This window comes from Pongo abelii, chromosome 11 (assembly GCF_028885655.2).
Source record: "Pongo abelii isolate AG06213 chromosome 11, NHGRI_mPonAbe1-v2.0_pri, whole genome shotgun sequence".
NCBI classification, from domain to species: domain Eukaryota; kingdom Metazoa; phylum Chordata; class Mammalia; order Primates; family Hominidae; genus Pongo; species Pongo abelii.
This window is the reverse complement of record NC_071996.2, coordinates 78773412-78785692: the sequence shown is the minus strand read 5'-3', so window position 1 is coordinate 78785692 and position 12281 is coordinate 78773412. Positions and strand designations below refer to the sequence as shown.

At 52.2% G+C, this 12281-nt stretch overlaps 2 protein-coding genes across 3 annotated transcripts in view; both read right to left on the bottom strand.

Moving 5' to 3' along the window:
* Positions 1-12281, bottom strand: part of HOXD3 (homeobox D3) — a 36591-nt gene that overhangs the window by 13407 nt on the left and 10903 nt on the right. The window lies entirely within an intron of this gene.
* Positions 5513-9271, bottom strand: HOXD4 (homeobox D4). The gene is made up of 2 exons (XM_024243240.3): positions 7531-9271; positions 5513-6987 (listed from the first exon to the last, which is right to left on the bottom strand). Exons 1-2 carry the CDS (start codon positions 7961-7963, stop codon positions 6653-6655), a joined length of 768 nt encoding a protein of 255 aa, XP_024099008.2. The 5' UTR covers positions 7964-9271; the 3' UTR covers positions 5513-6652.

The following is a 12281-nucleotide window of genomic DNA, read 5'->3' as shown; positions in this document are numbered from 1 at the left end:
GCGTGCCAGGGCCAGCAGCGACCTCCTGGCCTGTAATGAGCGCCCAAGACCCTCCTCTCCACCCTATCCCCGAAGTTTTGGTTTCGTTGCCAGCTCTGCTCAGCGGCATCAGGCACAGTGAAATGCTCTGTTGCTGATGGCAGGGTCTGAGACCAGTGAAAGCGCCCAGCAGCCATAGAAGAGCCCCAGAGGAGTGGGTAAGGTCCACCGCATCCCCACTCCAGAGGCGCAGGAATGTCCCGGAGGCCTGAGCCCCCAGAACCTTCTACGAGCCCATCCTTTTGTTCACCTGGCCGGGCCTGGCCAGAGGCCCACTCGGGGCGTCTCTCAAAGCCGGATCGTGGGTGACCCCAGCCCACCCCCACCCGGAGGACCCCGCCCCCTAGCCTCTTGCCAGAGGCCGAGCCAACGCCCAGCAGCAAGTGTTAATCCCCAGCCAAAGAGGGGGGCTGCTTTGCGGGAATTTGTCTCCGGGAAAGGATCTAAGCCTTCTTCAATCGGAGCATATGTTCATAGAGCAATAAACCGGAAAGATTTACAGTCCTCGCCCGGCCCCCAACAGTCTCGCACCCTTTCAGGAATACTTACGATGATTTATCACACCAACCCGGGCAATTGTCACACTGATAAAATAGCCCGGGCCGGTGCCCGCCAAGCCGGGGCCTTGGGAGGCTGTTGGCTGCCGGGCTGCCAGCAGGGCTGGGGAAGCTTTTTGTGGGTTCCTCTCTGGGCCTACAAGGGGATATCTAGGTGAGTTGGAGTGGGTTGGAGTGGGTGGGGGTGGGAGGGGAGACGATTCTCATTGAGAAAAATGCAAGCAGCTCAGAGAAAGCGCCCGGAATCTGCGCCCGAGTCACTCGCAAAGCACATAAACATTTGTCATCTTTGAATAATTGAATTAATGTGTTATTGTTTGAATGTATAATTCATAACGGGGGAAACTTTGTTTCTGTCCTGACGGGGAAATATACACACGCCAAAAAAGAAATGAAAACACACATACACACGCACACATAATCCCAAAACAACCACCACGCGCAGCCAGCCCCTGCTCGCTGAAATCATTCTGAAAGCCAATGGAGGCATCTCACAGCAACAAGAGGGAAGGAGGCGAATGAAGAGGCGCCCGGGTCGGAGCTGCAAGCTGGAAGAAAAGAATGCCCGCTACTGCCCCAACCCACGACCCTGGCAAGCTGGGGATGGGGTGGAACGGAGCGGAGTGGCTCTTAGGACACCCAATTTTCTTGGAGTGCCGGTGAAAAAAGGCAGAAACGGGAGCGAGCAGAGAAACAGCCTTCTGCAGCCCGCACTGGCCTCTCCCCCATCCTCCTTTCCCCCGGCTTCCCGTCGCCCCGGGGTCTGCCACTCGGGCTGCAGGGACTTCTCCTCGCGTTTATTTTAGCTCTTCCAAAATAGAAATAAAAAATACAAACACAAAAATAAAGGGGAAAGAAGAAGAAACTCGCTGGGGTGACAGAGGCAGCAGAACTTGGGTGGGGAGAGAGGAGCGGGGGAGAAGCAACTCGGAAATCATTATCTGTTGGTTAAAACCTGCCTGGGGTAAAATTTCAACTCGATTTTATAGCCTTCTATTATGACGCAAAGAAAAATTTACGACCCTCGCTTGAAAAGAGGGCCAGGGCCTTTTCTCACCGGTTTAAGAATAGGCGGCAGATGCCGTGACAGCGACCATTGTTCCCGGTAGACACAGGCGACCGGGCAACCTCGGCCCGCGTGCGCCAGGCGCGTCCCCCAGCCGGGCCGGTTTTTTACAACTCCTGTTGTCTTGGAGCAGCCCGCGTGCACCTCGCCCCTCACCCCTCGCCCCCTGGCACCCTAGCGCCTCGCGCACACACCCTCTCCCTATCTCTGTCTCTGTCTCTCCCTCTCTCACACACACAAGCGCGCGCGCGGACGCACGCACACTCACACACACACACTCGGCCGCTCTCAGTAATTTTTCATAAGTGCAAAGCTTTGCTGAACCAAAGGTCACCATCCAAGCCACTAACAACTTCTCGCCGGCGCGCAGTTCCAAATCAGGAAGCAAAGGGAACTATTTGTCAGCGGCCGTGACAGCTAAGTTCATTAAGGATTTAAATCTGATGAAATAAAAGTTGCCAAAATATTTACCTGCGGCCGCGCTCCCGCGCCCGCCGGGGGCCGGGGGTGGAGGGCCGGGGGCACCGCGCGGCCCCCCTGGGCGGGTGATATTCTTGGGATCCCTGCACTTTCCAAGTCGGAGAGAGCCCTTTGCGTGGCAGATTAATGACGACTCCGTGTTTCTTAAGGGACGTGCTGAATTAATTATTTCGCCAATCACGTGGTCGGGACTTGTAGAAATCTATTCTTATCATCTTCCTCGCACTTAAAAAATTCTCCGGGTTATGAAAGGCCCTCCCCCGGCTGCCAGCGAGCCCCGGCCGCCCAGCCCGGCGCGGGGGGCAGGGAGGGCTCCCCAACATGGCGGGCAGGCGGGCGGGAAGCGCCGTCTGCCGAGGGTCCCGATTTACTGTACTGTATACTCAGCGGGCTCTGCTATGGACTCGCTTCCTCCTCATCCCTGCACGCGATTCAATACACACAACGGTATTGATGTATTGGTGGGCACGGGAGGAGCCATTAACCAGAAGACGGGCAGAGGATAATCATAAAATGTGTCTGAATATTTAAACTTCTGCCTGCGCGCTTATAAATACACATGTCCACGCGTCTGGGGCGAGCCCTTCCATATATTAAGGACACATGTCTGATTTTATACATTCTGCTCATTTCCTGTCTGGAACAAGCACCCCCATCTATTTTGGGACTCCTGTCTTGGCCCCTTCTTCAAGGCGAGGCCAAGATGTAAAGAAGCCCTTGCGGTAAATGTAGTGCAGGGCACTTTTTATAGTGGGGAGTGTTTATTGTTGCCTGAGGGGTGGAGGGGGCGCGGAAGAAGGAGGGTCAGGTGCTGGAGTCCCCACAGGAGCTGAGCGGTACTGGAAAAGTAGAAGCCCAAGAGTGGAGGCCCGGGGGTCAGGTCAGAGCAGCCACCCAGGAGCCTCAGCTCGGCCCAGAACCCAGCACGCTCTCCCTGCATTAGGGGTGGGGGACCAGTAAGGTGTCTCATCCACCACTTCCCAAAGACTTCCTCTGAGGGCTTCCAGACCAAAAAGGTCTGGGGGCTGGCCCAGGCCCAGCAGAATGCCAACCTGGATCCCCCTATTAACCTGGGCAATTACTTTTTCTTCAAAAAATTAACACCCAACACTCTGTCCCCTGAATTCAACCCTAGGCTTCCCAATGCTCACAAAATATGGTGGCCAATTGAGAGTGTGTGTAAATTAAGGAGGGGGTAATAATAGAATTGCTAAGCCTTACATGGTTTAACCTTCACACTTTAGGCACCCCCCCCCCCAAAAAATGGTGCCTAATTTATTGCAGAAAATAATAACTTGTTTATGTTAAATGTTAGCTTTTAGAAGACTTAACAAAGAATGAATACTTCTGTTAAGGCACCAAACAGGAGGGAGATTTTGCTACACCTTTTATTATTTTAAATATAGATCAATGAATTACATCAAAACTACAAGCAACAATTAGTATAAATAATACTTTAATCAGTGGCAGCAAAACATTGGTCAATTCTATTAAAAAAGCATCTCGTGTGAACAGACATCATGGGCTGACTGACAATGTCATCTCCCAACAAAAGGCTGCGATGGACAAAGTGAGATGGGAGTCAGAGGAGCAACGTCCTCAGCAAACACTTCACTCTCCCCCTCCCCCAGTCAGGATCCCAACACGGTTTTTGTTTTTGTTTTTAAAACACCAACACAAACACTTCTGGCTCATATTTAAAGGAACAAACTGGAAACAAATAATAGCAAATGGGCATTGGAGCCTTTCCACACCTAGCTTTCTCCAAAGCACGTTCTCAGATGGAAACCCATTTCCTTCCCTGCCCTAAGTGGTTGCAGGTCCCTATCCCTTCCCTGGCCCACTCCTGTGGGCCCAAATGGATGCTGGGGTCTGACTGGGACCTCAGGGTTGGGGGCTGCACTCTGGGCCATCCAGGCTCCATTAACATTTCAAAAGAATCCCTCCAAGCTGAGAAGGAGAGCTGAGACTTATAAACAAAGAAGTTGTTTCTCTGATTAAGTTACTTTCCAAAGTAGTGGGGCTATGTTTGAGAAGGAGCTTGGGTTTTCCTCATGAAAACATGTTTCTTGGCTTTCCTCTGGGGCAGGGATGCAGTCAGTTAAGCCTGTGTGGTATTTGGTATGAAGCTGGGGGTGAGTAACCTGAACTTCTGAGGTGGGGGAAAATCTATACAACAAATCTCTATTATATATATGTAATTGGATGTTGTGAAAATATATACCTTTTCCCCCTTCCCAAGGAGAAGGTTCAATGTATAGACAGATTTGGGTTTTAGGAAAGAAGCTTAGCAACTTTCCAACTTGCCTAAGGATAGCGGCTCCTTTCAAATGGTACATCCAAAGACTGCTCTCCATGTTAGAGAGGAAAAAAGAAGAGAAGGGTAGTTAGAGTCCAAAAGGTTAAGGGTTTAGAGGTCAGTCCTCCCGGCTGAAATACAGCTAATCAAATAGAAAATTTGTCCTCTGGATGAACCTGATTCTGTAATTTACCCGAACTTCAGTAAAATACCTTTTCAGCTTCTCAACGTGAGGGCGTCAGAAAAAAGACGTCTTGACTATGTATGAACTCTGTGCTTTTTGTCATAGAAACAATGATGTGAATAATGCACGAGTATCCATCTTTAATATCCCGACGTGGTGATATTCAAGTATTGCCATGTGCAAGTCTGAGAGCCAGGCTCACCCCAAGGAGGAACAAAGACCAGTCCCCAGGGTCTAATACAAAAGACCAAGGCTTGGAAGACACTTTAGAGAAGCGGAATTTCAGCCTAGGGACTGCAGTGAATACCTGCCCTCAGCTCTCAGGAGACACAGCCAAAGAACACGCCTACAGAGAAACTCTTTTTTCCCTCCCACTTAAATATATTTTTTAAATTACCACAGAAACTTTCTAAAGTGTTTTTGAAGTACTGAAAAAAATACCCCCCTTCTGGATCTTAAAATTAAGTTTTAAGCTTATCCTTTCTCCCTTTCCCACTTTGGTCACTTTTTGATAGCTACAACCTTTTTTGGAGCCTGAGGCCTTGGGAAGACTGGTTTCATCTGAGTATATGAACTCTGGCCATTAACTTTGACTTTTTCCTCCATATGCTTGAGGGTCAGCATTTTAGAAAAATGAACTTTGAACCCTTCCCAGGAGAGGCAGAAGAAAAACGACTAGAGGACATCTCCCCTGTTGAGAGTGATTCTTTAAAAAACCACTATTCTCAAGGCAAAGACGAGTGCTTGAAAACTTTTATACTTTTACAAATTCTGCTTCTAACTAATGAGCTGAGGAAAACTTCCTTAAATTTGGTTTTTTAAAAATTAAAACTTCAGGGGGAAAAAAAAACTCTAAGGCTAACTTTTGCGGACTTCTAGATTCAATTGGGTTTTTTTTTTTTTTTTCCTTCTTAAAGCAAGAGTTCCTTACCTTCCCACTTTCTCCCCACTGCACAGCCCCTCCCCTACACAGGCCATACACTAATTCCTGTAAAACACTGCTATGTGAGGGTATTTAGGGCATTTGGAATCCAGTTGGAACAGAAAATTCAGTCATTATCTAACGACCCAGTGCATAGAGGTTTTGTTTTCTTTCCCCAGAAGGAAAATGTTGGACCATTTGTTGGTTTTTTTCCCTTTCCTTTAATCACCCAGAACTGGTTGTAAGCACAGTGCTGAAAAAAACACATATGGAAATATATTTTCAAGAATGCAAATTTGAGTGAATCCTTTGCTTCCTTCTGGAAGGGTAAAGGGCCCCCTACACACATTTCCAGAGAGTGGGGAGGGGTGGAATTCAGAAGTAAGTGCACATATCTCTGATTCTGCTCCCTGAAGTTCAGCCCCTTTCACCTTTTTAAGATTTTTGGCATGAAGGTGTCAGTTATTTCTGTACCACATTTCCCAACAAATAAATACTTAAGTAAATATCTAAGCATAAAATAACCCGTTTTTACTTCCTTCTTAGACCCATTTCTTTGGACATGGGGCCACTGGGAGCAAAATATATATTTTTTAATCACACGAAATTCCATAGACAACCCAGAAAGTTCAGAAATCCTGACCCAGCTCTCTGGCTTCCACTGAAAGCACCTAGCACAGGGGTGGCCAACCTTCTGCCTCAACTCCCCCACATTATTAAGCCACAAAGCGCCCTGGAGGGGTGGAGTGGGGGAGAATGTCCAAACTCACAGTGGGATAAAGCATCCAACCTTCATTTGCAAATTCAAAATCCATGAGCGGTGATTTTCATGAGTTTAATGACTCGCCAAGATTTTATGTTCTCAGTAGCTCCTGCCATATAATATACTTAGAGAGAGAATCCCGCCCCCCCTCCCATCCCCATCCCGCTCTAGGGAGGGGGCTGCCCTCGGGCAGGATGCTAACCTAGTCCGAGGGCGGCCTGCTTGTCCCAGGTCCACCCCACAGTACCTTAGAGCCCAGCGAGGTGACAGCAGGCCCGGCCTGCCCCCGCAGCTTCGGCTCAGCCTGGTGCGCAGGGAGAGATGGGCCCAGGGTCCCCACTTCTATAAGGTCGTCAGGTCCGTATGGTGGTCTTTGGCCATCGGTTGTAAATGCTGGCTGGGGGCGACTGAGGAGGAGCAAGATGAGGAGGAAGATGAGGACGATGACCTGCCTTTGGTGTTGGGCAGCTTATGATCTTTTTTCCACTTCATCCTCCGGTTCTGGAACCAGATCTTGATCTGGCGCTCCGACAGACACAGGGTATGAGCGATTTCAATCCGACGGCGCCTTGTCAGATACCTGTTAAAATGAAATTCTTTTTCCAGTTCTAGGACTTGCTGCCGGGTGTAGGCCGTTCGGGACCGCTTGGGTTCCCCACCGGTGTAGTTGGGGTTCACTGCGAGACAAAACAGACAGGAAAGGCAGGTCAGCGCCCGGCCACTAGTTAGGCCCCTCGCCTCCGCCGCTCACTTCCTGGCGCGCCCCGAGGCCCGCGGCCCTCCCCGCCGCTCCCAAGCTCGCTTGCTTCCTCCCTCCCGCCCTCTCCCCGGCGCACACGCTCACTCCCACCCACCTCCTCAAACACACCCACATACCCCAGGCTTGCGGGATCCCCAAATGTGCTCCTTCTTCTGGGCCCGCCACCAGGTCCGGAACCCTCAAGCATTTTGGAAATCCCCCGCTCTTCCACAGCCTTCCCTTTGCTCTGAAAATGGAGTCCTCCCCCACCCCACCCCCATCCCCACCCCCTTTTGCGCCCACAGCCGAGCAGCCAGCCACATGGTCCTGACCTGCTCCCTCAGCTATAAAAATTTATGGGGAGAGTAATTGCGGGGCCCATGGAAGCTCCACACGCCCCCACCTACTCGCACCCCCTTCCAGGGGACCCAGGCTAACGGGCTGGGATGTGGACAGAAAGGTTACTGGACACTAGCCTTACCCGAATTCACGTGCACCTTCTTCATCCAGGGGTAGACCACGGCTGGCTGCTTGAGTGCTGTCCCGGGGGGCGGCTGCTTGGGGTCGGACTGACTGCAGGCCCGGGCGCCAGGCAGGGGCGCCGGCGGAGGCGCCGGGGGCGCTGGGCAAGGCTCTCCTGGGGCGGCGTAGTGACCGCCGGGGCCGCCTGGCTCTTGTCCGTGACCCCGCGCAGGCAGCGCCGAGCCAGGCCCGGGGCCGCCGCCTCCGAAAGGCTGCTCACCGAAGTCGGGCCGTGGGTAGAGCCCCGGGGGCTGGAAGTCTGCGCCCTGCGCGCCGCCGCCGTAGTAGTCGGCGCCCTGCTCGCCTAGGTAGCCGCCTTGCATATACTCCTCGCACGGAGGGAACTTGGGGTCCACATACTTGGAGTTCACCATATACGAACTCATGACCATTAATTTCAGAAGGTAGAAAATACTAATTTTTCTGTGTTGTCTTTTTTTCTCCTTCCATAGGGCCCTCCTACTTGCTGTCAACTGAATAAAGTTGGGCAGCCATGTGACCAGGCCAGCCAATGGCGAGGGAGCAAGTTTATCACCGGGTTGGTGAGCATCTCATAATTTTCACAAATTTAACTAAATAACATACGTGTAATCAAGTAGCTTGCTATGGCACATTTGAGAGCCCCTGCCAGATACTAATGTAGTTCCAGTCCCCAGCACCCCATTCCCCTCAGGTAATCCCAGCTTTTGTCTGCCACTGATTTTGCCAACCTTCCGTGCCCCTTCCACTCACCCCCAGCTGAATGCAACCCCCCCACCCACACCAAGTAGGCACAGCTCAAGGGAGAATGAATCCTCCTATTAGGGTACAGAGCAATGAAAGGTGGCTGGGCGAAGTCGCCTCTGAGTTGGGCAGAGTGCCCCAGGCAGGGAGGGTTCCTGCCTGCCCGCCCTGCCTGCAGCCAGCGGGAGCAGGGATTCTGCCATACAAAGGCCGCCGTCCTGGCTTTGTCTTCATCAGGGTCACCCAAAAGTTACCAGAATCTGGCCAGCTTGAATCAAATTAGGCAATGAGTAACCGCCATGCTTTCTACCAGTGCCCAGGCCCGGGGGTTCCCAGCCAAAACTGGGCCTTGCCAAAATAGCAGGGGACCCTCGCTGCCCTTGCCCATGTAGCTGGGGGTGGGCTGGGATGGTGGCAAGGGCACCCCCACCTTGTCAAAATGCACCCTAGAGCTCCCCACTGGGCTTCTTCGAAGCTTGCTTTCTTCCCACAGGCCCCAAATACAAGCAAGCCCCCATTTGGGTACCTTTGCACCTCATGTTCCTGGAGGGCAGAGCTGGGACTGGGCAAACTGGCCTTACACCTCACTCCCTAGTACCCCAAAACCGAGCCCTTTGGCCCTGCATCCATGCAACCAATTAGGCTTGCATTCTCTCTTTCCCTCTCTCTGTCTTTCTTTCTTTCTTTTCAGCACCCAGAGGATACTCTGTTTAAAGGTGAGGAGCTTCTGGAGAGGAAAAGCTGCTCTATGTCACCAGGCGGAGCTGATCCTCCTGGAGTCCAAGGTAATGAAACAGAAAGAGGCGGCTGACCAGCGCCGGCTGCTTCTAGTCTCCATTTCGCACTTCGGTCTCTGGCTATTCCGAAGAAACGTGAAGTTTTTGCATCGACCATATATTCCCCTAGAATCGAATCTGTGACTATATGGATACCACACAAATTCGGTTCTACAGGGTATATATAGACAACGTTACAACCTCTGGGTCCCACCCAGAGTGAGGTACCTAGGCTGCTGCCGGCCCCAGCCTCTTCCTCTGAGCCACCACCGTTCGACGCAGCCACCCGCACTTTCTGAGACAGTTCAGGTAGCCTAATGCGCTTGGCGACAATTTGAAGCAATGAGTTCCGTCATTCTTCTGCCAGGGTCAGGGTTACCAAGCAGGCGAGCAACCAGAATATTCCTCGAAAGGAAAGAAAGAAAGAAAGAAAAAGAAAGGAAGGAAGGAAGGAAGGAAGGAAGGAAGGAAGGAAGGAAGGAAGGAAGGAAAGAAAGAAAGAAAATCCATCCAAAGGATGGCGGCTTTATTAACCACCCTCCCCCACCAGGATCCCAATAACCCCCCTCCTTATCAAGTGGTATTTTCCAGAAAGGAACAAATGCCCTCAGCGGCAGAAGAAAAAGAAGCGAGAGGGGAATATCCTCTGTCCACTCCTTTTCCTACTGCCCGACCAAGCCAGGTTGTCCGCCAAAGCTACTTCTCCAAGAAGTCGCGCATTTACCTTCATGGGCCCTGATCCGGGCTGGCCTGTCCGTTCCGCTGCTGCTGCAGACCCCGAGGCAGGCGCTGCTCACAGGCACCGAGCCGCCTTGGGCTGAGGCCGGCGCGCTAATGGTGAAGGGCAGGGCGAGGGGTCATTCGAAATCATTTACAAACATATCACAAACTTTCATTATTTTTGCTTTGCCGACAGCAGCACACAAGAGTACAAAAGTTCGCAAATTTCACCCGCCCCAGCGCCTCGGCACTGTGCAGTGCTTGCCCCTCAGTTCAGGCCATGGAGAGCGCAGACTCACTCAGAGCCTCGATGGATTTCAGGGGCACAGTGATGCCCTGGCTCGAGTGGGGCTTTTGAGTGCCTAACTGTAGGCTGAAGGTGTTAGTTTTTTTTTGTTTTTTTTAAACTGTCTTGATTGCCCTTCCTACCTCCCACATAATTCAAAATTTAGTTTCAAGCCTGGGCCTGGGCCTGGTGGGGTGGGGCAGGGATACTCCCCCTCCAAGCCTGGCACTTTGCTCATCCCCCCATCCTTTGCTTCCACCACTTTACCTATTTCGTAGGGATTTTGGGGGCGGCGGTTCTAACAAGGGCTATGAGGCTGCAGAATCTGTTTATCCCAGGAAAGTCCCCCCAATTTCCCTGAATGCCAAAGACTCCCAAGTATCCACCTTCCTGGGACACTGGGCCTAGGCTCTATCCAGACAAGTTGGGGGAGCCTGCTGAGCCGGCTGGAGACCGGGGTGAATATACACATTTTCATATTTGTTAGACGCTGTGACCTGCATTTCACCTTATTGCTCGACTTGTTCAGACAGGTCAAAGCCAACGAGTTATTGATGAACAAAAGCGTTAAATATTCACCTCCCGCTCAACTGCCCATACTAATGCTTTTGATCTCTCGGGCTTTTTGTGCTGTGTTCAGCTACAGGGCGCCGAATGTGCGTTTGCTAGCGAGAAGCTTCTGCAGAGATAAGCACCCAGAGCCAGTGCAGGCGAGGAGAGAAGCAAGACCAGGAGGTCCCAGGACACCAGATTTTCCAGACTGGAGCCCAGAGCCCCTTTCACTTGAGCCAGCCTGGTGTATAGGGGTAATTGCTCTTCTAGGGGTGTGCACAGTCTACAAAGGATCGACTAGACTGCCCAGCCCAGCGGGGCCAAAAAACCTGTCTCTGAGCCCAGCCCCAGTTTTTCCAACCAAGAATGAGGGAGACTGGTTCCTGCAGCCCTCACATATTCCAACTCCCATTAAAATAAAATCACTTCCGTTTTGCAGTGACGGAGGGGCCACAGTTCTTTCTATGACTCTCCCTCCAATACCATCGTCTTAATGAGATGGTCCTCCAGGAGGCTTCACAGGCCTAATCAGAAATGTACCTGTCTTTCGCGGCACAGGCAACTCAGAAAGATCCAAACATCCAAGCCAAGGATCCCACGAGTCTCTGGCCCCACCCCACCGCATCCACTCCACTCCACCCTCCTATGCCTCCTTGCAGCACCAGCGCCTCTGGGGCGGAAATTCTCCAACTGCAGTTACAGAGAAGCAGAGGTGAAAAGAAGGTCCGTATCCCTCCTCGCTCAGCCAGTGTCCCAAGCTCAGGGCCCACACCCCTGCAAACAGATCGGGGGAGGGGCGGGGAAGGAATGTCCACGTAAAGCTCAGAAGCGGGCAACTCAACACACCCACGGCCATAGAGGATTGAGTTTTTGTTTTCAGTGAATTTTTTTAAAAACAGAAGGTTGGCCAGGCTAGACCAGGTTAAGAAGGGTTGGGCTGCGGAGGGGACCGCATTGCCTTGGTGTTTACTGCATTGGTTTGAAGCCGCTAATAAGACAGGCTGCTAATTAGCAAGCTCTTAACAGAAGTGAGCGCCTTGGCGGAGCTGCACCTGTGCAGAGCAGGAAAAGGCCGCGAAGGTCTAGGGAGGCCCAAGTAGACAAGGGCGAGACCCCGCGGACCGTTCTCTCAGGCAGGTGTCTGTGAACCAGGCCCCAGAAAAGCTTTCCAGGACCTCGATTTAGCGCCTCCACCTCCCGAAGCGGGCTAACCTCGCAGAGCGAGGCCGGGGGTGGAGGGTGGGGGGGTGGGGTCGGGAAGGCAGGGCCTTTCTTCTACCCGCCCACTCCGCTGGCTTGGCCCCTTAGCCCACCACTTCCCCGCGATCAGTACCGTCTCTTCGCAATTCGGAAGAAGCGGGAAGGTACTTACAGCGGCGCTCTCCCATGGTCCTGAACCTGTTGCAATGAAAACGGGGATCACTTAAATTCCACAGGATAGTAAAGCAGACACATATAACACACAGAAAAATGACAAGGCCCAGATACCCCACCAATACCCAGACCTCCCTGCTTCAGGTACCCGCCCCCGGGAACTGCGCAAAGTTCTCCGCGGAGCCGGAGACCGCAGTCCCTCAAGAGCAGAGCCACGGATTATGACAGATTTCGGTCTCCATCGCCTCCCCCACTCCACGCACCCTTGGGCAAAACCTC

Coding starts and splice junctions, on each gene's coding strand:
- HOXD4 (XM_024243240.3), bottom strand. CDS start 7,963: ATGGTCATGAGTTCGTATATGGTGAACTCCAAGTATGTGGACCCCAAG. Junction 6,988..7,530: donor GAAGGTGCACGTGAATTCGG/GTAAGGCTAGTG, acceptor TTTGTCTCGCAG/TGAACCCCAACTACACCGGT.